This window comes from Pelodiscus sinensis, chromosome 1, assembly GCF_052426305.1.
Source record: "Pelodiscus sinensis isolate ZL-2025 chromosome 1, ASM5242630v1, whole genome shotgun sequence".
Classification (NCBI taxonomy): Eukaryota; Metazoa; Chordata; order Testudines; family Trionychidae; genus Pelodiscus; species Pelodiscus sinensis.
The window spans coordinates 327,539,456-327,560,863 of record NC_143052.1 but is presented as its reverse complement, the minus strand read 5'-3'; the positions used below and the strand labels follow the sequence as shown (position 1 = coordinate 327,560,863).

At 43.0% G+C, this 21,408-nt stretch overlaps 2 protein-coding genes across 6 annotated transcripts in view; one reads left to right on the top strand and one right to left on the bottom strand.

Moving 5' to 3' along the window:
- Window positions 1–13,799, bottom strand: part of MRE11 (MRE11 double strand break repair nuclease) — a 56,317-nt gene extending 42,518 nt beyond the window's left edge. For 3 of the 5 annotated variants that reach the window (XM_075919364.2, XM_075919365.2, XM_075919366.2), the window contains exons 1-11: window positions 13,661–13,799; window positions 12,705–12,843; window positions 10,757–10,889; window positions 9,825–9,985; window positions 8,052–8,139; window positions 6,543–6,684; window positions 4,673–4,787; window positions 2,258–2,443; window positions 1,061–1,232; window positions 419–499; window positions 49–175 (exon numbers count right to left, since the gene is read on the bottom strand). In XM_075919364.2, the coding sequence (XP_075775479.2) occupies window positions 49–175; window positions 419–499; window positions 1,061–1,232; window positions 2,258–2,443; window positions 4,673–4,787; window positions 6,543–6,684; window positions 8,052–8,139; window positions 9,825–9,985; window positions 10,757–10,889; window positions 12,705–12,724 (1,225 nt within the window). In that variant the 5' untranslated portion in view covers window positions 12,725–12,843; window positions 13,661–13,799. Of the gene's footprint in view, window positions 1–48; window positions 176–418; window positions 500–1,060; window positions 1,233–2,257; window positions 2,444–4,672; window positions 4,788–6,542; window positions 6,685–8,051; window positions 8,140–9,824; window positions 9,986–10,756; window positions 10,890–12,704; window positions 13,440–13,461; window positions 13,619–13,660 lie in introns of those variants that run through there. The other 2 variants (XM_006134410.5, XM_025190354.3) reach the window with 2 other exon arrangements.
- A 110-nt stretch (window positions 13,800–13,909) lies between these two features.
- On the top strand, window positions 13,910–21,201 carry ANKRD49 (ankyrin repeat domain 49). The gene is made up of 3 exons (XM_006134409.5): window positions 13,910–14,149; window positions 15,070–15,355; window positions 16,252–21,201. The coding sequence occupies exons 2-3, from the start codon at window positions 15,083–15,085 to the stop codon at window positions 16,711–16,713; spliced, it is 735 nt and encodes a 244-aa protein (XP_006134471.2). The 5' UTR covers window positions 13,910–14,149; window positions 15,070–15,082; the 3' UTR covers window positions 16,714–21,201.
- Window positions 21,202–21,408: the final 207 nt, after the last annotated feature.

Below are 21,408 nucleotides of genomic sequence, written 5' to 3'. Positions count from 1 at the left end.
ACTACTAAAATTCCCATATTAAATGTTATCAGTTAAAAGTGTTTTTACCATTTTTCTCTTTTTGTTCACGATGCCTGAAAAAGTGTATAATGTCCTTTGGGTTAGCTGTCCTTTCCATGAACTTCTGACTGAAACGATGAATATTGAATGGTTCAAAACCTCCACTGTAATCAACCTAAAATGAGAATGTCAATATATGAAATTTAGATAGAGGCAGGTAAACCATACCATTCAAATAATCTACAAAGCATCAGATTTAAAAAAAAAAAATATCCGATACATGTAGAGCGAGAATGGGATTTAAAACAAAATTTAAACTGTGGATGAGCAGACAAATTATGAAATATAAAACTTGAGAACATGTAGAACAAAACAATCAAGTCAACAAGAGTTTTAAAATAAAGCAACTAAGACTTACTCGTAATCTTAGGAGAGGTTTTTCTGGCTGGCGTGGATTTCCCAGACGTTCTCTTTCTGCATTATCCAGCAGTGTTTCAACCTGAGAGGCACAAGCAGTAAGCGAATAGATATAAAAGTTACTCTTCAGCATCTATTACTTTTTCTGGTTGTGGCTATTTGGAACTTTCCAGCCACTATCTAAAACTACATTTGTTGGAGGGAGGGGAGAAGTGCCTATTTAAGTAATAAAGAACTAAAATCTGCCCTCTTAAGTGCACATACACATTAGAGATGGCAGAATTTGAACAAGTGTGTGAAATATAATGACTAAATCTCAACAAAGAAGTTTCTTGCTAGTACTTCCAAAAGTCTTCTCACATTTTCATTAGGTAGTTCAGTGTAATCTCCAACATTATCAAGTGCTATACTATGTGATACTTCAGTGTTAGATATAATTGTGATTCTTCACTTGACTCGTGAGTCCAATAAAAGGGGTGGGGTGGCCAATGAAGTACCGAATTGAGAGAGAAAATAATTAAGAGACTTTCTCCGGCACTCAGCATGTCACTGGCATACACAGGGAGAAAATTAAGGTGTTCCAACTTCCAGTCTTTTATGTTGATCACATTCCCTTCCTACAGTTCAAGTACAAGAGAGCTACCTTTTCCATACAGAATGCTTGTACTGCTTGTGTTACTTTTGGATTGTCTGGATTAAAAATGTCTGGATGATCAGCAAGAACGATATCCTCTATGTAGAAACTTCGTGCGGTTTCAAGAGGAATCTTCTCCATATTCATTTTTTTGCCTTTAATGTGCAGCAAACCAATGTGCCTGGAATTAGATGAATAATTTTGCAAATGAGGATGGGCAAGTCACAGAATTTAGATAAAAATTTCTGTTAATGTCTCCTTTATTCTTACAACAATCTCACTGAAAATCCTTAAAAAGTAACAAGGTGCTCTGAGCAGTACTTCAGATCCTGTCCTCAGTAGGTTATAACTGGAAGGGCCTCATGATTACATGAGAGCATGTTCACAGATGGAAATAGACAGGGTGCAAAAAGTCTAGAGCTGTCAAGTGACCTGCGTTAACACCTGCGATTAAAGCAGGTCAGGATTAATGCGTTAATTTTTTTAACACGTTTATCGCAGGCGTTAATGCTGTGCTGCCTCTTTGAAGCGCTGCTCCGGCTGAACTCCCGCTCTGGCACTTCAAAGAGACTTTGCAACGTGGAGCCGGGAATCAGCTGGGGACTGATCTCTGGCTCCGCTGTTGCAAAGGCCCTTTGAAGTGCCGCTCCGGCATTTCAAGGCAGCACTTCAAAGGGCCTTAGCAACACAGATCCGGGGATCAGCTGGAGTCCCCAGCTGATCCTTGGCTCCTAATGCACTGCCCCTTTGAAGTGCCGTTCCGGTGCTTCCAAGGGGGCAGCGCTGCATGGAGCCTGGGATCAGCTAGGAACTCCAGCTGATCCCAGGCTTCATGCAGCCCTGCCCCGTTGAAATGCCACCATGATGTTTCAAATGGGAGCTGCACGCGATTAATCGTGATTACAATTTTTAATCACTTGACAGCCCTAAAAAAAATCCATTCATTTTTCTAGGCTAAGTTTACCTAAGTGCCCAGAGGTGTACCTACTTAAAAGGCTGAATTTAGTTTAAAAAAAAAGCCAACACTAAGTTACCATAAAATACTGATATTAGTCCTTTGGCAGATTACGTAGTAACATTTCCAAACAGAATTACATTATACCCCAACCAATTCCCTACATTTAAATAAAATGTGTCTTCTGTATAAGAGTTGCCCAGAACAGCATGCAAGAAGAATACTAGAACAAAACTCCAGAAAAAACATACTTTTTTATAGCTTCTCCTGGTGACAAAGAAGTAACCACTGAACTTCCTGGCTGAGATACATAGAAAAGTTGCTGTTCATTTCGAGTTGGAGCTATTTTACATTCATGTTCGTGACCCCATATAACAAGGTCAATAAAGTCATCTAAAAACTGCTCTGGAATATAATTTGTGGCTCCATGTTTACTCCTGTTTCAAAGAAAAGGAAGAGAATTAGAATAAGTACAGTTTTGGCTTTTTGAGGCGAGATTGGAGGTCGGGGGGGGGGGGGGGGAGAACAGTTGCAAAACACTAATTTAAATAATAAAGATATTATACATTTGGTTTGCATTCTTACAATATTGGCAATGCCTATATTTCACAAGTATATAGAAAATTAATATTCCTTTTTATTCCTTGCACAGATAAGAGTTATTATTCTAATGCTGAGTTAAGAAATATTATTTTTCTTGATTTTTAATAGAGGTTATATTTCCTCACAAGTGAAAGGGTAGCTTAAAAATTCAAACATTTCTGTTAACACTAAGCTTGCTTACTTTGATTTTTCTCCCTCCCACCATCCTGGCTTTGATTTGGGTTCTCTTACTCTCTCTCCTCCTTTCACTTGACATGTATACTCTTCACTTTTCCATCATATGAACGTCTTGTCCACCTCAAACATTTTTGTTATAGCTGTTCTTTAAAGAAAAAAAAATTCTTCCACTTTTTTCTTTAGGGTTCATCCTAAATCCATAATCCTCACTTCTTACTCCCTTTTGCTTTTTTCCCCCCTTTAAAATGGGAAATGAAGATCCAGTTATTGTTACTCCTTCAGACAGCTGTATGGAGTAATTAACTCTGACGGAGCTATCTTTACAAAATGTTCAGACTTTTCCCTCAAAGTACCTTTGACACCTTCACATTCTCTTTCTTGAACAGATTCAGAGCAGAAATTATAAGGAGGGTGTCATTTTCACTCTTTGCCTGCTAACACTTCTGGGAAAATAATAGATGTGGAACAGTACAAATGTATACAATAATCTTGCCAAGGTAGATTTTTTAAATGTTCAAAAGTGCAAACGAAATCATAGGACTTCTGAACCCAACTCTACAATTGTCTCTGCATTATAACCAATCCATGGCCAATTTGTTATTCCTTCTATAAACATGTAAACTTATAGACTCATATTTCTCCTCACACACGCAAGTAGTACAGAGTTCAGTGGAGTGGGGAACCTCCAGCCCACTGTTTAATTTCATTCCACTCATGGCAAATCTCCATGCTGCGGGCTGGGAATCCTGAGCTTTGCCTTGTCTACCCTCCGCTCCCCTCCTCCCACCGCAATGCTGGAGCCTCCAATACCAGTTTTGCTGTGCAAGGAAGCTAAGTTGTCTACTGGTCAGCTGCCCGAAGGCCCTAGATGCAGGGACAGTTAGGAAAGTTCAGCTCTGAGATCCCGTGTGCGCTTGCCACCATCCATCCACATGTGCCACCTCCGATGCTCCCATTAACCAGAAACCGGGACAAATGAAAGCTGCAGAGTGACATTCATCAGCACACGCAGTGCACACAGTCCAAAGTCGCCGGGCACTTTCAGGATCTGCGGGGGTCAGGGCAGTGGGTGAGCCTGCCTTAGCCCCGCTGCGCCACCAATCAGGAGCCGCCTGAAATAAGTGGCGCCAGGCCAGAGCTCACGCCCTTCATATTTTCCTGCTCTTCAACCTTTGACCTCATCCCTGAGCCCCCTCCTACTCTCCAAACCCGTCCCAGAGCCTGCACCCTCACCACAAACCTCATGCCCAAGATCCTCTTCCTGCATCCTAACTCCCTCTCAGACCCTGCACCTCAATCCCTTACCCCAGGCCTGAGCCCTCTCCCATACGACAAACTCCTCAGCCCCAACCCAGAGCCTCCTCCCACGCCCTAAACCCCTAATTTCTGACCCCACCCCAAAGTCTAGAAGGCCAGAGCCTCAGCATCCCCTTGAAGGCTATGTGTAACCTGAAACTGATGTTTTCTGTGGGTTAGTACTCCCTCCCCCATTTGGGAAAAAAAAAAGGTTCCTCGCCCCAATACAGACAATTCACAATTGTTTTGTGAAAAACAACTGCGCCCTCTCCATAAAGTTAATTAATGAGGTTGTACTGTTTTTAACCTCCTTATTCAGAGGTCACACTCTCAGCCAACTGTGAACTCCTTTGCTCCATCCTTTTTTCTGTATTTCTTTTCTATAATCAGATCAACTGGACAGGGTTACTACACCAAGAAATGACATATTCCACTTGCTTGATGCATCTAATAGGCTATCCAATAGACTTAGGTAGCAGATGTCCGGTCATGAACCTAAATTTCATGCATAGCATTTTGAATATTTTTGTTGTGCAAAACTGAATATCTACTTAGAAAAAAAAAATTCACAATCCAGTCAATATTGTTACCTGTTCTGATGAATCACAAACAAATTAAACCAATTATCCTCATCTTCCTTTGGTCTCAGCATGGTTACCTGCTTATTGACAAACATTCGATATAATCTCTCATCTGGTATAGACCCTGGAATGTGCATTGCAAAATGTTAATCAATGTTACTATACAATAAATTATGTTTTATCAGCTAAATCCTGAACAATGACATTGTGTAGCAAAATTACACTTTATCTTTTCATGATTAAAGAATCTTGAAGCACTGCCACAGATTTGACCAAGGTGCTCTAAAACTGAAAAACACCTCAACCTAAAATGTTAAAAAAAAAAAAGTTAAACTTAATTCCAGCAGATACCATGTCTGCCCTTGAGTCTCCCTGCCAATTATCAGGTTTTACAATCAAGTTTACTCTTTTAATATCATCTACTATATATTTAAGAGAGTTTGTCTGTTTGTGTATCTGTCTGGACCCCTGCTGGGGACATGTACCCGTCCCTGGGTGTGCCTGCTGAAGCTGCAGCAGCCATGGAAAGGCGCTTCTCACATGACCTAAAGCCACGGTGGTGAGAGAGGGCTGGGGTTGTCCTCTCTCCCCAGGGCAGCCTACATACTGAACCCCTCATCCCCAGCCTCACCCTCACCCCAGATCAATAATTTAAATGAAGAAAAACAAAAATTAATTGAGTTAAGACTCGAGCAACATTGGGTAAATCTTCTGTCTAAAAGTGCTTCTCTCCCCCTTTTGGTTGCATGTGAAAAGCCTAAACAAAAATTGACTTCAGACAAGCACAGCAAGTACTAATTAAAAAAAACAAATAAAAAAACACAACACTGAGCTGTCAGGGTAAAAATGGGGAAGAATAAGTTTCATTCAACAGCAAGAGATTTCAGTGTAATAAACAAGTATAAACTCACAAATTGTATTACAGTTACTATTAAAAGTATAATACGCAGGTTAAGAAGATTATCTGTATATCTGGGTACATTGGTTAGATTATCCACAAATACTTGCCATCATATCAAACTTGCTGACCTCTGATACAATAGTGGCATCCCTAAAAAGATGGCTGCAGTCAAGAGCACAGACACTAATCTTAACAGGACTCAGAGAAGGTCATAAAAGTAAAGAGGGAATAAACACCATTAGGAGTTTTATAAACCAATACCAAATGATCAAGCAGCCTATGAAAAGAATGTAGGGTGAACTAATGTGATCATGGCTGCTTCAGTAAGTGAGTAAATATACTGTACTGTCAACAAACTACAAGCCAAATATAGGGCCTGTGACGGGGCGCCGAGACCCCGCACCCAACCCCCGGGACTTTGCGCCCTTGCAGAGGGGCAACAGAGCACCTACCGCCGATGCGCCGGTTGCTCTCGCGCCGCGGCTCAGCTGGAGGGACGTCCCGGCACAGCTGAGTTGAACTCAGCCCCTCCAGCGAGACGGGAAAAGAGAATGCGCCACGTCGGACGGCAAGGGGCGGGGCACGTAAACTCCTCCGAGGTCGGAGGGGATTTTAAAAGCTTGCCGGCCACCGGAAAGGAAGGGGGGGGGGGACGAGGAGAGCACAGGGGCTCCCCGACGTGGAGAGAGACCCACACGCGCTCACGACAGTTTCCGCAGGGGGAGACACGACGTCGTGAGTATCGACACTCCAAGGACGGGACAGGGGGAAGAAGGAAGTAGCCCAGGGCAGGGCGGCGAAGTAGCCCATGGGCTGGTGTGTTTAGGGGCACACCCCCGCCAGTCGGACAGAGACTCGAGTGTAGTCTCTGTCCCTAGGGCCCTGGGTTGGAGCTCAATAAAAAAGGAAATATAGCCCTTTGATACAAAGATCTAGACATGCTTTGGAAATATCTAGATGAATAGAAAAGAAGCTTACCTAATCCATATAGAGCAATTTTTGTGCTTCCCTTGTGGAGCAAAATGGGACTAATGTCTATCTTCTCTACAGATGATGAGCGTCCAAAATGATTCAGCAATCCTGCACTGCTTAAAATATCTAATGCACACAGTGCATCTACCTATTGAAAATATTAAAGAACAGAAAGATAATTAATTTGTATTTAAATTCAACTTTTAAGATTGTGTCTTAATTAACTATTACTTTGTTCACCAAAGTAAGTATAATAGAAAGGAAGCCTTAAGGATGGCTTGGCTAAATTGATTGTTCAGTATGAACTATCAAGTTATAGTTTTTATTAAATAGCTTGTTTTAGAGGTAGATTGTGAAGAATAGTAAAAATCCTATATTACAAATTCTCTGTGTTAAATGCATAATGAAAACATTTATGAACAGATGCCTTATGTCATCTGTAGGTCTAGATATCCCTAAAATAAGGTATTAGATAGGCAGACTATGTGGTCCCATATCCTGTCTTCCCACCCCTGTTAATAATTGGACGTAAAGCCTAAAACATGATTGTTTGAGTTAAAAATGTTAAAATACAGTTAATTGACTAGTCAAGTAGTCGGTGGAATTTCCATCAACTACTCGACTAATTGATAGGCACTTAGCATGTGGTTGCCTGCTTTGAAATGTACAACAACCCCTCTGGGGTTGTTGTACATTTCAAAGCAGGCAACCACATGCAGTTTGGAGTCAGCGGGACTTCCCGCTGGCCCTGGGCTATACGCAGAGTTCTGCATTCCTCCTTTGAAATATAGAAGAGTCTATCAGGGGCTCTTGCGCATTTCAAAGCCATGGAGCCCGGGGTCAGTGGGGGACTAAAGAGTCCCCGGCCGACCCCAGGCTCTATACTGTGCAACATGCTGCGTGGAGCCCAGGTTAAAGCTGGGGACTCCCCAGCTGACCCCAGTTCCATGCGGCATTTCAGCGGAACCCAGGACCAGCTAGGGACTCCCCAGTTGACCCCGGGTTCTGGGAAAATGCTGCACAAAGCCTGGGGTCAGCTGGAACCCCGGGCTCCAGGGCTGCCCCTCTGAAACGTGGAGGCAACATTTCAAAGGGGCAGCTGCTGCCCAGCTGATCCCCAGCTCAGCTGTGTGGCACTGCCCCTTTGAAATGCTGCCTCCGTATTTCAAAGGGGCAGCCATCGAGCCTGTGGTCAGCTAGGGACTCCGCAACTGATTCTAGGCACCGTGCAGCATTTCCCCAGAATCTCATAGAGGCAGCAAGGGGGTGAAATCGACTAGTCGATAGACTATCCAATAAGCAAATTCTTATTGGATAGTCAACTAGTCCTTAACGTCCTTGGTTTGAGTCTGACATGTGAAAAAACAATGGACTCTGGAAAATCCACCTAGTAAATTAAAAAGGAAACTTAAAAGTGAAATGGAATGATTCATACTAGTAACCTGTTCTCAAAGGGAAAAAAAAATACTTGTATCTGTGCAATGTTATAATTCTTGCCATCACTAAAATAATTACCCCCGTGGGATCATCATGATTGCCATGAATACTAAAAACTGGAATACAAACGTTGAGATTCCCATCCTGATAGTTCACCCATGGAAATCTGAATAGAAAAAAAGTTTTACGTTTCTTTACAAGCTGTTTGCATACACAGAATATGTCATACAGTTTTTTCTTATCAAAATAATTGTAACTGATACATAAACTTTATTACATATTAAGACATTTTATGAACATTAATAAAGACACATTCAGCAAGATTCTCAAGCAGGTGATTACTAAATGAGATTTCACTTCACCTATATTAAAAAGGGACTAAGAGAGGAAGGACAGTGGTTGAAAGGCAACAGTTTAGATTTGAGAGACATGAGGTCAAGTTCCTACTGCATCATAAAACTTCCTGGGTGACCTTGGCAAGTCACTTAGGCCCAGAACCTCAAAAGGTATTTAGGACCTTAACTGCCATTGAAATCATGGTGCCTAAATACCTTTGGTGAGTCTTGCCCACATGCTCAGGGTTTAGCTGATTGCCATATTTGGGGTCGGGAAGGAATTTTCCTCCAGGGTAGATTGGCAGAGGCCCTGGAGGTTTTTTGCCTTCCTCTGTAGCATTGGGCAAAGATCACAGCTGGAGGACTCTCTGCATGTTGGGGCCTTCAAAGTATTTGAAGGCTTCAATATCTGAGATATAGGTGAGAGGATTATTCTAAGAGGGGTGGGTTAGATTCTGTGGCCTGCACTGTGCAGGGGGTCAGACTAGATGATCATAATGGTCCCTTCTGACCTTAAAGTCTATGAGTCTATGAGCCAGAACTTCTGTACTACAATTTCCTACATGTGAAATGGGGATATCAACACTGCTTTCGCTCGCAAAAGCAGGGAGGGACTGGCTCCAGGGCGGGGAGCAGGTCTTGACTGGCAGACATGATTGCTTGGTATATTTATAAGAGTAAAGGTGCTCAGATTCTGAAGTTGGAGTTCATACATGTAGCTAAGATAGTTAGGCAGTGGGCAAGGCTTTAGAGGAAGCAAGACACTACATAAATTTGGATAAATATTGAAGTGTGGAATGTACTGCATCACAGCGTACACTTGGTACACACTTGTTGTACTTAAGGTTGAAAGTAGGGTAACTGGTTACCCCGGGTGATGCTGATTGGTTAACATTTAACTGGTTAACATTTTAAGCAATAATTGAGATCCTTAGTTGAAAACTTGTTTGATATATTCTGCATTATTAAAAACAAAACAAAACCAACAAAACACCTTTTCAACATATTCACATTTGATTTCTGTCCTCAAAACACTGAGCAATGTGTTTAATTTATGATGTTAGAATCCTTTAGTTCTAAAAACTCAAAAGCCTAGCTAGGATTATGGAGGCCCAATCCTACAAATACTTTGATCAAAATCACTCCTCTCTCTAACAAGCAGTACTATTGTATTTGGTGACTGTTCAAATGAGCATTCTTACATTAAGTTTCAAATACTGGGCCTACATATTATATGCAATAATAATAAATTAGACAAGTCATCCAAAGATGGTAACAAAGTTCTTAAGAATTTTTAACAAGTCTGAAATGGTCAGAAAATAGACTCAAGAGCTGATGCTGCAAGCTGCTCTGTGGACTACTGAAAGTGCACAGAAATCCACTGACTTATAGAGGTCTGCCAATAAGCAGTTTACAGGACCAGACTCTTACCTCTACTCCACTGGCAGCTTACTGTTTCTAGTGTCTAATGAGCAAATGTACAACATAGGCACTTCATCACTGTAAATATACTTACTTGCTAAAACCAAAATTGACTGACTGGTCACTCAAAATTTCAAATTGTACAGGACGATCACCCATGCAGTATTTTCTTAATAATTCAATGCAGGTGTGTAGTGTTTTTCTGGAAGGTTTATTTTCATGAAAAAGATCCCCACCTAATAAAATAAAATCTACCTGCACAGATCAAGAGATTTGTTACAGTCAAATGGCATTGTGTTTTATCTTAAAAGCAATTCTCTACATGCTATTGTAAAACATTAATTTTAGTTTTCAGTATATTAAATTTCTTACCAGGTCTTTAAAGTTAATACCATAATTATAGACTTTAAAACAAGTAAAACCGAAAATATTTGTAGTTAAATTAATTTAATCTTATTTTACAATCTAGCAGTTATTCAGAAAAATTAAAAAGCACAATTTGCAAAAAGACAAAACCATGACAACAAAAAACATACAATTCTTTGCAAAGCAATATCACAGATGTTCTTAAAAAAATCAATGATAAAGAAGATCCCAACAATATTTTACAAGTGTTCTACCCCAATTTCTTTAAAACTAATTTATTAGAGTAAATGAGTAAGTATATCTGTGACAGGGCAGAGGCACCCCACACTCTGGAGCTTTCCTGGCGGCTCTCGGGGCAGTGGGTGGAGCCGCAGTGCCAGGCGTGCCGCAGCCCGGGAGCTGAGCAGCGCCGGAGACGGCATACCAGCGGTGCGCCAGCTGCTCACAGGCAACCGCCCCGACAGGATGCCCAGGCACAGCAGGGAGTCCAGACGCCGGGGCGGGGGAGGTGACTTCAGAACAAGGGCCCAATCTTGCAATCTTTAAGGGGCTCCACAAGATCTAGACACAGGACTGAAGCCAACCTTCCTCATATTTTCTGGAAAGCATCCAAAGTACAGTCTCAGTGCCTTATTTTCCAAAATGTTTAAGACTGCTTACTTCTTTTTGTTGAGCATGTCTCAAAATTTCATCAAAAGTTACAAATGTATCATTTCCACGCACAGGATCCTTCTCCAAGTACCCAAGGTGAATGTCAGTAGCAACCAAGATTTTGAAGGTATCTTCTTCATTCCTAAATTTAATTAAAAAAATAAAAAACCTGTATTCTGAATTCAGCTATTTCCAGTCTTTAGTACAATAAACCATTGTACCAAAATTTACCAAAGACACAAGCAGTCTACAACAAAGATTTATACTTTGTAGCATTAACAGGATACCATGAACTTAAAAACCAAATGTCTCATGTTTAATGTTTAACCTACATTTGTTTCAAACAACACCTAGATTTACCGTAAGTAAAAGATGTTATGGGATATATCCTGCAAATGGATCCTTGCAGATGTGGGGCTGCACCCTGTGGATCCCTTTTAAGGATCTAACCCTAAAGGGGAAAAAAAGTCTTCATAAAACCACGAATATTGGTTTAGAGAAATGGCCTGAGCAAACACCTGAAACTAGGGTGACCATACTTCCCTATGCTAAATATAGGCTACTCAGTAAAATTATAGGTTGGACCTCGCTGGTCTGGCACCCACAGGACCTGACTGGTCCCAAAAGAGGGGTTTTGCCGGAACAGAGAAGGTTCCTCCCATTGTGGCTGCACTGTCACCGGGTTACGGCTCCAGCCTGCCCTCACTGCTGCTTCAGTCCCCTAGGACTCTCTCCAGCCCCCCTACTGCTGGGCCAGAGCGCCAAGGCCAGAGCTCCACAGCTGGGGCGAGAGCTCCCTAGCTGCTGGAGCCAGAATGCTGCTAGAGCTTTGCAGCCAGGGACAGGACCAGAGCTCCCTGGCAGGGGCGAGGAGGTCCACAGCTGCAGCCAGGGTAGAGCTCCCCAGCAACCGGGGCCAGGGAGCTCCGCTGGAGCAAGAACTCTCTGCCATGATGGCCATCCTCCCTTCTCCCCTCCCACATACATACTGCTCCTGTCTGAGTTGCCATTGCTCCTTACGGTGCTCCTGCCCCACCGCCAGACCTCCCTCTTCCTGGACAGTGTGGTCCAGGAATATCCGTGGTCCATGCCGGACCAGGGAGTCCCAGTTAAAAGAGATACAATCAGTACTCATATTCAAACGAGTTCAATGGAAAGAGATCAGAACTATGTAATATAAGAGTTCAAATATCAAGTTGACTGAGACCCTGTTAAAAAGGAGTAGTAATTTAAGTCTTATTTACTTTATCTTTAAAGCTTTAGGATTTGCATGGGGAGAGATATCTCACACACAGTCTCTCATAGACATCTCTTACATGAGGGGGGAAGAAGGGGCGTGAGAGGCTTCCATGTGCCAGTGCTGTACGGGATTTTGGCACATGCAGGGCTTGTTTACTCCCAGTCAGTGTTCTGGACCACAGGGTCTTCAGATTTCCTTGGGTGCCAGCCCATCCAGAAGCAATGGGGAAAGGAAGGAGCTTGTCAGACAGGCTGTTGGTAAGATGAGTGGTGCTCTGCACAGCAATGGGAACGAGACATGCCCCACAGAGACCGGGGGAGGAGGAGGTGGTAGTGGTACGGAAGAGCAGCAGGGCTGGAGAGGTGGGGAGGGCAAAGCAGGGAGAGGCAAGAAGGGTAGCATGTAAAGGGCCAATAGGACAGCGGAGGCGAAACGTAACTGGCTACCAGCTGGCGTCTGACTGCACTGAGATTAGGCATGCAGGACAGGCTGCACTAACAGATTAGCAGGGGGGAAGAAGCTAGCCCTGCATGCTGCAGCTTTGCCCTGCCACCAGGACAGAACATCTGGTCACTCTACCTGAGACCATTTAATTCATTTTTTTTTAACCTGAATAGCTTGGCCACTTGACTTTTTTCTTGCAAATGGAACAGAACTTTTTTTTGCACAGGGAGGTTATGGGCCTGGAAACAAACACACACAAAAACACAAGCTTACAGTGAGTTGATGGGACTCATCTCTGCACTTAGAATGGCACCAAGTGGCTAGGACTTCTTACTGAGCAGTTCTGAAGAGAGCTTGATGGGTCACACAAGGCAGAATAGTCAGTTCTAGCTTCAAATACAGATAATGGTGCCTAAAATATAAGAATACAAATGGATTACAATGAAGTACATAAAATTGAGTTCATGCCACCTACACAGTTTTGCACTGATAGTTTTGCTCTTTTTTTAAAAAAAATATAGAAAGCCAGTTGTATTTAATAAAATCACACTTTTTTAAAAAAAATCAACTGCATTGAGACACAATGAAATCAAATATATGGGGCATGACGATTCTCCACTGCTGCCCCTTGGGCACCAAAGCGGCTCAGAAGCTGCCCCAGAAACAGGGCTTTGGGCTTCCAAAGTTCCTCAAATGAGGGGGGCCCGGCTGGCAGCGGCCCGCAAGCAATCAGAGGGGAAGCACAGCCCGTGCGCACGGCCTTAGAGGCCCAGAGCTGGCCCATGGAGACCTGATGCCGGGAAGGAGCGAGCGGCCATTCCCTCCCGCGCAAGGGGGAGCACTGAGCGCTGCGGACCCAGGTGTCTGAGGAACCCACTGGCGCGCGCGCTACGGCCCCGCACTGCCGCCCCACCGCGTGACAGCCCCCAGCCCAGAGCCGTGGCGCCCGCAGTCCCCCGTTCAATCCCGCCACGTGAGCGGGCCAACAGCGCTTGTATCTGCACGAGGCGGCAGAGCCGGGCGCACACACCGCGCTGCGCTGCCTCCCCTCAGAGCAGGGAGGCGTCAGCGATGCCAGGCAGCTGGCGGGGGTGGGGCAACCCAGGACACTGCGGGCCTCTTCCCGCCGCCTCTGCACCAGTGCCCCGCCCTGCGGAGCGGCTGTCCCCGCAGCCCCGGCTGTGACGAGCAGGCACCAGCAGAGCGCGCTCCCGCTCTCGCAGCCTCACCCTGCAGGCCTAGCGCCGCGGTAGCACCCCGCGCCTCCTCGCCGCGCTTTCGGTTTCCATAGCGCTGAAGGGGCGGGGAGGGAGTAATATCCTCTCGCGATATCTGCCCACCAGCGCACCGTACCCTGCGCTCCTCTAGGCTAGGGCAAAGCCGGGACGCCATTGGCCAGATTGGAACCACCCACAGGCCGCGCTGTGGCCACTTCCGGGAGGAGCTGCGCACCCGGAAGTGTGCTGGGTTCCGTCTGTGTGCTTTCACGTAGAGGAGGAGCGCGACTGACGTCTGTGGCACCGTCGCCAACCAGCCCCGCCCCTTTCTCTCCGCCCCGCCCTGCGGAACATGCTGGGCGTGGGGCTAGGACGAGGGTTTTTGCCCCCGTAGCAGCTCAGGCCGGGCGCAGTCACAGCTCGGAAGCAGGGCTGGGGGGGAAGGGGGCGGTGGGTGGTCTGCGCTCGTCTCGGTGCTACCAGAGTGGCGCAGGGGAATTGGTAAGCGGACCCTGGTATCAGCAATTTGAATCTGCTGTCAGGTGGCGTGTGACCCTGAGGTCCTGGCTACGCCAGGTCATTTCAAATCTTAAGACCCTGGGTGGCATTCAAAGGGCATTGTGAATGGGTGCCGCAGTGTCCTGGCACCTGAGATGTTTTGCATCATCAGAACAAGAGGAAATTTGGGGAAGTGGAATTAGACCAGCTACCCTGCTAACTACAATGTTAGCTGGCAGGTCAGCTGTGCATCAGCTATAACCTGGGAGCAGGAGCCAAAAGGGATAGGTGACTCAGAGATTAGAGAATGGAGAAAAAGGCATCCATCCCTTCTGTTTGAATTTTAAAGATTGGTAAACTCCTTGTTATACGGAGGTAGTGGAGGCACCAAAGCTTCCTTTCTGCCCCAGTCATGAATTTCTCTACTAGCATTGGTGCTTTATAGATGAAATGCTCAATGTTCTTCCTCTTTCTCCCTTCATCTGGACCTTTAGCCACCCCAGGCTCAGAATCCTTCTGGGGGAAAAGTATAGATAAGTCATTATTGCTACAACTCAAAAGAGAAACAAAAACTAATTCTGGAAACGCAAATATTAATCCACTTGGGTATTCCAAGCACACTATGCAGAATGCATATTCAATGCTGCTCCATATAATCTATATCATTTATAGATGTCATACTTTTTCTGTACAAGCACTTTTGTTTCTCGTGGGTTTTGGCAGCAAAGATGTTAATTGCAGCTAATCCAGTTCCTGTTTACATAGCCAGATTGGTAAAAAATACTTAAAACTGTCATTCTTAAAGTTGCTTTTAGAAAGTGTTTTATTGTGTTGTTGTTGGAATAGCACTTTATTTATCTTTTGATAATTTATTTGTGTGAGAAAGAAAAAAATATTTAATTATTTACATTTGGCATTTACAGCTGCTAACTAAAAATGGATGAAAGCCGACAATCAGACATGAAAAATACAGACAATAGAAAAGATGACAGAGAAGAGTTACTGGAATTTACTGAGAACTTTAACCAACTTGAATTGTTGGAGACACACAGACATCTAATTCCTATAGGAACTCAGAGTCTTTGGTCCGGAGAGTCTGAAGAAGAAGAAGATGAGGAGGAAAAAAGCGAGGAGTGGTTCCAAATGCAAGAAAAAAAATTGGAGAATAATCCAGAAAAACTGTTGCTTTGGGCAGCAGAAAAAAATCGGGTAAGAAGAAGTTGATCCACTTTATATATAAAGTATTTTTGACTGTATTACCTTATATTGGTATCTACCTGGATTATGCTTAAAATTAAGAATTTAGCCACAATTGTCATATTTTGCAAAGCATAATGGGAGCCAAGCTAACAGGACCTGGAATATTTGGGGCCAGGTCCTGCAAGCTAATCCACAGAGTTGACTTGCCTTTCAAGTCAGCAAATGAGGCCCCCAGCTTGCCTCTGAGGCTTAGGGGTACCCCATAGCATTGGGGAGCCCATGCTCCAGCCCCTACCCCCCACAGGGTTGGAGGACCCAAAATCTACTAGGTTGGGCTTCCCCACCTGAAGCTCTGTGTGCAAGGGGAATGTGGAGGTGTTTCTTTCTCCTTCAGTCAGGGGCCACGTCAGTGAGGGGTGGGTTTTTTGTTTTGTTTTATGGTCTTGTGATTTTTTTTCTCTTTACTTGTGTGCAGCCTCCAACTGTTGTTGTTTGATTTTTTTTTTGTTTTGTTTTTTGTTTTGTTTTTTTTTTCCTGTGGGTGAGTGGACCCGGACCAGAAGAAGTTCCTCTCCCCTGTTTTAAGTGGTACTTTATCCTGTATGCACTACAGTCAACAGACTATAAATTTACCTTATTTAATTATACTTGTTACATATCTATTGCGTGTGTATGTTCACACATGCATTTTATGTACCAGTGAGTTCATGTCTGGTCTTCAAAAGAAACAGCAACAGTAAAATAATTGGTATAATTTAAAAATTGTTTATGTACAACCTTCTTCCTGAGACAAATATTATAAACTTCCTTTGACTGCATATCAGGCTGTCTCTAAATTGTAGAAATAAAAGCTATGCATCTCATTGAGTGAGGGTTCCATTAAACTGTCTGTCTTTCTTACATAGCTTAGCACAATGAACAGGCTCCTTTCTCAAAAACTAGCTCCTGTTAATGTCCAAGATGAAGATCAGTACACTCCCCTCCATCGAGCTGCCTACAGTGGACATTTAGATGTTGTGCGTGAGTTGATTGCCCAAGGTGCAGATGTCCATGCACTGACAGTGGATGGCTGGACTCCTCTACATAGCGCATGTAAGTGGAACAATACAAAGGTGGCTTCATTTTTACTTCAGCATGGTGCAGATATCAATGCTCAAACAAATGGACTGCTGACACCATTGCATCTTGCAGCAGGAAACAAAGGGAGTAAAGAAACTCTTGAACTTCTGCTGATGAATCGTTATCTGAAACCAAATCTAAAAAATAACTTGGATGAAACTGCATTTGATATTGCTAGAAGGACTGACATATATCACTACCTTTTTGAAATTGTAGAAAGTTGCACAAATTGTGTGCCAGATTCTTAAAAAAAATATTATTTAAACTTTTGAATGTGAATTTCACTTCCTCTTTGTAACATGACATTCTTTATACTTCCATGCAAAACTAGTGGTTTCTCTCCACTTCTCAGAAAAGATTTAATGGGAGATATTATAGAGGGAAATCTCATGATTTAGATTCAATTATTTTTGCAAGACAAATGACCATATACTTTGACATATCACTTACATACATTAGTAAATTTAGTGGTCTCTAAATTAGTAAGGACCTACTGTAATTAAAGTCTAAAGCACTAATATCAAGTCTTGGAGTGAGCTGGAACATTAACTGTTAAGTGAAAAAAGTCTAGCAGGTTATGCACAAATTGATAGTCAATGTTTGTGTTAAACTTTGTGACTTGAGACACTTGTTTTAACTCTTCTAAAAGTGCATGCAATTGAATGCAATTAACTTAGACAGGGGACACTCCAAAATATATGGTTAACACTAAATATTTTTTGTGTTGTGGATCTTTGTTGATGGCCTTATAATCAATGGAGTTGTCTATTGATAGACCAAGAGCATTTTCCTAAAGGTATTGAAGCTGTTCAAGTTTAGTTTTATTGATAGAGATGACTGTCATTAAAGATCCTCATTACACTCGCCTTCAAAATTAGTTAAGGAATAATGTTCAAGTGCACTGTCTACAATCTGAAACACATAAAGTTAAATGAAACACTGTTGTCTGATTCGGTTGAAACATTTTTGCAAAGCAGAAGGGACCTTAGTAGTATATCTGATTCATGCTGACATCTTGTATAGTTGATTCTAACACAAATGTCAGGACACCATTGTAGTCACATATTTCATTTTGTGTATTTTCTCATAAATTCTCACTACATTTTAGACAGTACCCTGAGTTCAGTTCCTTATTTGATCCCCTTTTTAACTGAAGAGAGGCCAGTATTACTAATCTGGAACATTCAAATATCATGAGGCGGGCACACAAGATATGAGATTTGATGAAAAACCATGTGATTTGAAAATAATAAACAGTGAGAGATAATGATGTATTTTCTGGCTATTGAACCTTTTTGGTATGCACTTGAGTTATATTGTCCAGCTTTTCTCTGCAACCATGACAGTTAGAAACTTACTTCCAGGTTTTAGTCTAAAGTAGATTCTCATGTTTTCTCATGACTCCAGTAGCTAAAGCTTTAAGACTTACACCAAACATGATAAAACTCTCAATTAAATCACCAGTGTTGGTAACACAGTGTAGTCTAACTCTAGCATTTTCTCTATTTGTCAGCACCTTTCTCTCCAAGTAGCTCAGGATCAGATCATAAAAGGGTATTGCAAAGCTCAGCTTTGCCTTTGAGGCACTTAGAAATTACAGGAACAACACTGTGATCTACAAAGCCTAAGTTATATGCTTAAATAATGACTGGGAAGAGGCAGGCCTTCTAGCATATGATCAACAGTCAGTCAGTTTGGCAACTCAGGTAAACTAGCCAATGGGAGATGCTGATGAGGGGTGTTTCTTGAGTCCAACCTCCTCACAGAAATAGTGACCCAACTCCAGGCTGCAAAAACACAAGACGCATAACCAGGAACCTATCTCCCGCAGTCAGGTGGCTTAAACACCTAACCTACTATTTGTGAGAATGGGTAAGGCATCTGTCTCACTCCACACAAAATGGCCAGAAAAGTGGTTAACTTACGTGGGATGCAAGAGGGCCATTGAAGAAGGGAAACATCTAGGCTATGTCTACACTGGCGGCTTCTTGCGCAAGAACTTCTAGTGCAAGGGTTCTTCTCCAAAAAGTCTTGCGCAAGAAAACGTCCACACTGCCATGTGCGAGATGTGCTTTTGCGCAAGAGCATCCATTGCAGTGTGGCCGCTCTCTTGTGCAAGAAAGCTGTGATGGCCATTTTAGCCATAGGGCTCTTGCACAAGAAACCCCTGCCCAGCGTCCACACTGCCCTCTTGCACAAGAGCTCCTGCGCAAGAGAGCTTACGCCTGTTAGAAAAGATCGTAGCTCTTGCATGAGAAGCCCTCTCTTACCATGCTGTACTGTAAATCTTCTTGCACAAGAGGGGGCAGGCAGTTTGAACACTCTGCAGATTCTTGCACAAGAACCCTCCTATGTAGACATAGCCCTAAAGTTCATATATAAGATCACTGTCTTGTTGATTTTTGTGATTCTTGCTCCAGGCTGGAATTAGTCTTAGCACAATATAGAGCATTCTTCCTTGTTTTGTTCATCAAGAAAATGTAGTCATCTGTTAACACAGCTCTTTGTCTTAACCGTTGTCTACAGTGGCAAGTTACTATGCTGTAGCTTTCTCACTCAGGGTGTGAAAAAACACTCTCACACGCACAGCATGTTACAGTGCAGTAAAGCACAAGTGTAAATAGGCTTCCTACACAGTTAGCTACTCCTCTAATGGAGGTGGATTAGTGAGGGTATGTCTACATAGCAGCATTATTCAAAATAACTGACATTATTCTGAAATAACAAAGAGACTGTCTACACTGCAAGCCATTATTTTGAAATAATGGTCAGCTGGAGGACTTCTTACTTTGACTCCTGTAACCTTCCTTTTACCAGGACTAAAGGAAGTTGAAGGAAGAGTGTTCTGCCTGCTGCATAGACAGCACCAAAAGCCGAATTAAGCTATTTCAACTTAAACTACACAAGTGATGTAGCTAAAGTTTGAAGCTAAATTCAAGTTTTGTCTTGCTGTGTAGATGTAGCCTGAGAGCGCTCTCTGCCAGCCCTCTTAACTTGACCACACTGTCGCATTAAAAAGCTGTCATGGCAGTGCTTTAAACTTGAGCATACAAAGTTTTAGGAAACATAAATGAGGGTTTAACACTTTGCCTCAACAATAGGCTCAGTCCTTACCAAAGCAAGCAATAGTTTCATAAGTGAAGTAAGCATATTAAGAGGCAGGTAATTGACTAATCATGCAGTCAATACAATTTGTATCGACTACATGATTAGTCAATAAGGGAAGGTGCTTGCACTGGTCTGGGACCTACCCCCATTGTGGCCCTGCAGTTTAAATGTAGTAAGAGCCGAGTTGCCTGTGCACCCCGCTCCTACTATATTTAAATCGCAGAGCTGCGGTGGGGGTAGTTCCTTTACCGGTTTGAGCCAGGTGGCTCTTACTGCATTTAAAATGCAGAGCCGCAACGGTCCCACACCCAGCATAAGCCGGGATTCCTCAGTGCCAGCTTGCGCCGAGTGCATCTCTGCTGCAGCTCTGTATTTTAATTGAGCCAGTTGGTTCTTACTAAATTTAAAATGCAGAGCTGCAGCGGTCCTGGACCCGTGTGAGCTGGGACTGCCCAGTCCTGGATCATGCCAGGTCCAGCAACCTGTCCACAGGGGGGCCCAGCAACCTGTCCACAGGAGGGCCCAGCTCCCTGCTGGGACCCCCCACGGACAAGGGTTGCTTCATAAAGCCTCCCCTACCATACCTCCCCCTGCTGCTGCCTCTGATGGGGGGGGGGGGGCAGGCAGCACCATGGATTATTAACTAGCACTTTATCAAACCTAAGTTATTTTTCCTGGAGTGTGGAAAGAAAGTTGTGTATAGCTTTGATTTATCTATAGCATGTGTTTAAAAAAGCACCTTATGTATGACGCAAAAACTATTGCTATCATTGTAAAGGTATGACTTTTCAAGGAATTATACAGGATGTTTCTGATGTGAAAAATAACTGTTTTTTGTCAGGAAGCTGCATTCAAATTAATTGTGGTGGTGAAGATAATGGTATATTTTCAGCAATGCCGTCTGCCCAGAAGGCAGCCCATTAGGTAATGCATTTGACTGGAAATCAGGAGACCTAGGTTTTGTTTCCAGTTTTGCTAATGACCTTCTGTGTAGAATCTTTCATCTTTCTGTACTGTGGAGACTTGCCTTCCTTTGTAAAGTAGTTGGAGATGAAAAGTTTTACAAAAGTAGTATTACAGAACTGCAACTGCGAAGTGAAATTTCAAAGTACAATACTGTTTAATCATCACATTGTTTGGCAATTCTACTTAGTGTATCTACAGAAAGTGAATGCAACCCTTTAGTGAAAACCACATCAGTATCATAGAAGAGTAATGGAGATCTAGGCATGACAGTGGCATGGATTTTGTCTACATTTTCATAATTTAGTGGTGTTTTAACACTTTTATTAATAGGATAGTAAATTTTAGACTGTGTTCCAGCACACAGACTGTCAGCCGTCGGTCAGGGCAGTGTGTGTGTGTATGTTTCCGAGAAAAGGTTTAATGTCTGTGTCTTTACTGCTAGGACCGGGGTCCCATCGCAGAGGGTGGCCAGCAGACGCCCCGTTATATAGGAAGAGTTTATTACACCTTAGATTTTAGCTGCTAGAACACAGGGGTTCCTTCGCAGAGGGCAGCCTAGGAAAGGCTGAAAAGGTGCCCCAACGGATCTTGTCACCTGGGAGTGACACAGATCCAAATGCCCAAGCTCTCCCTATGTCTGTTCCTTTATGACCGGCTGAAGTTCTTTTAAATTGTGCTTGGTTCTATTACAGCAACTGAAGGAGTCAGGTTAAAGCTTAAACAGTTACAGGTTTATTAAAGAAGCTTATAAATCATATGGTTACAATGGCTATTGCTCTATTTCTTAAATGCTAGCATATATATATATATATATATATATATATATATATATATATATATATATATATATAGATAGATAGATAGATAGA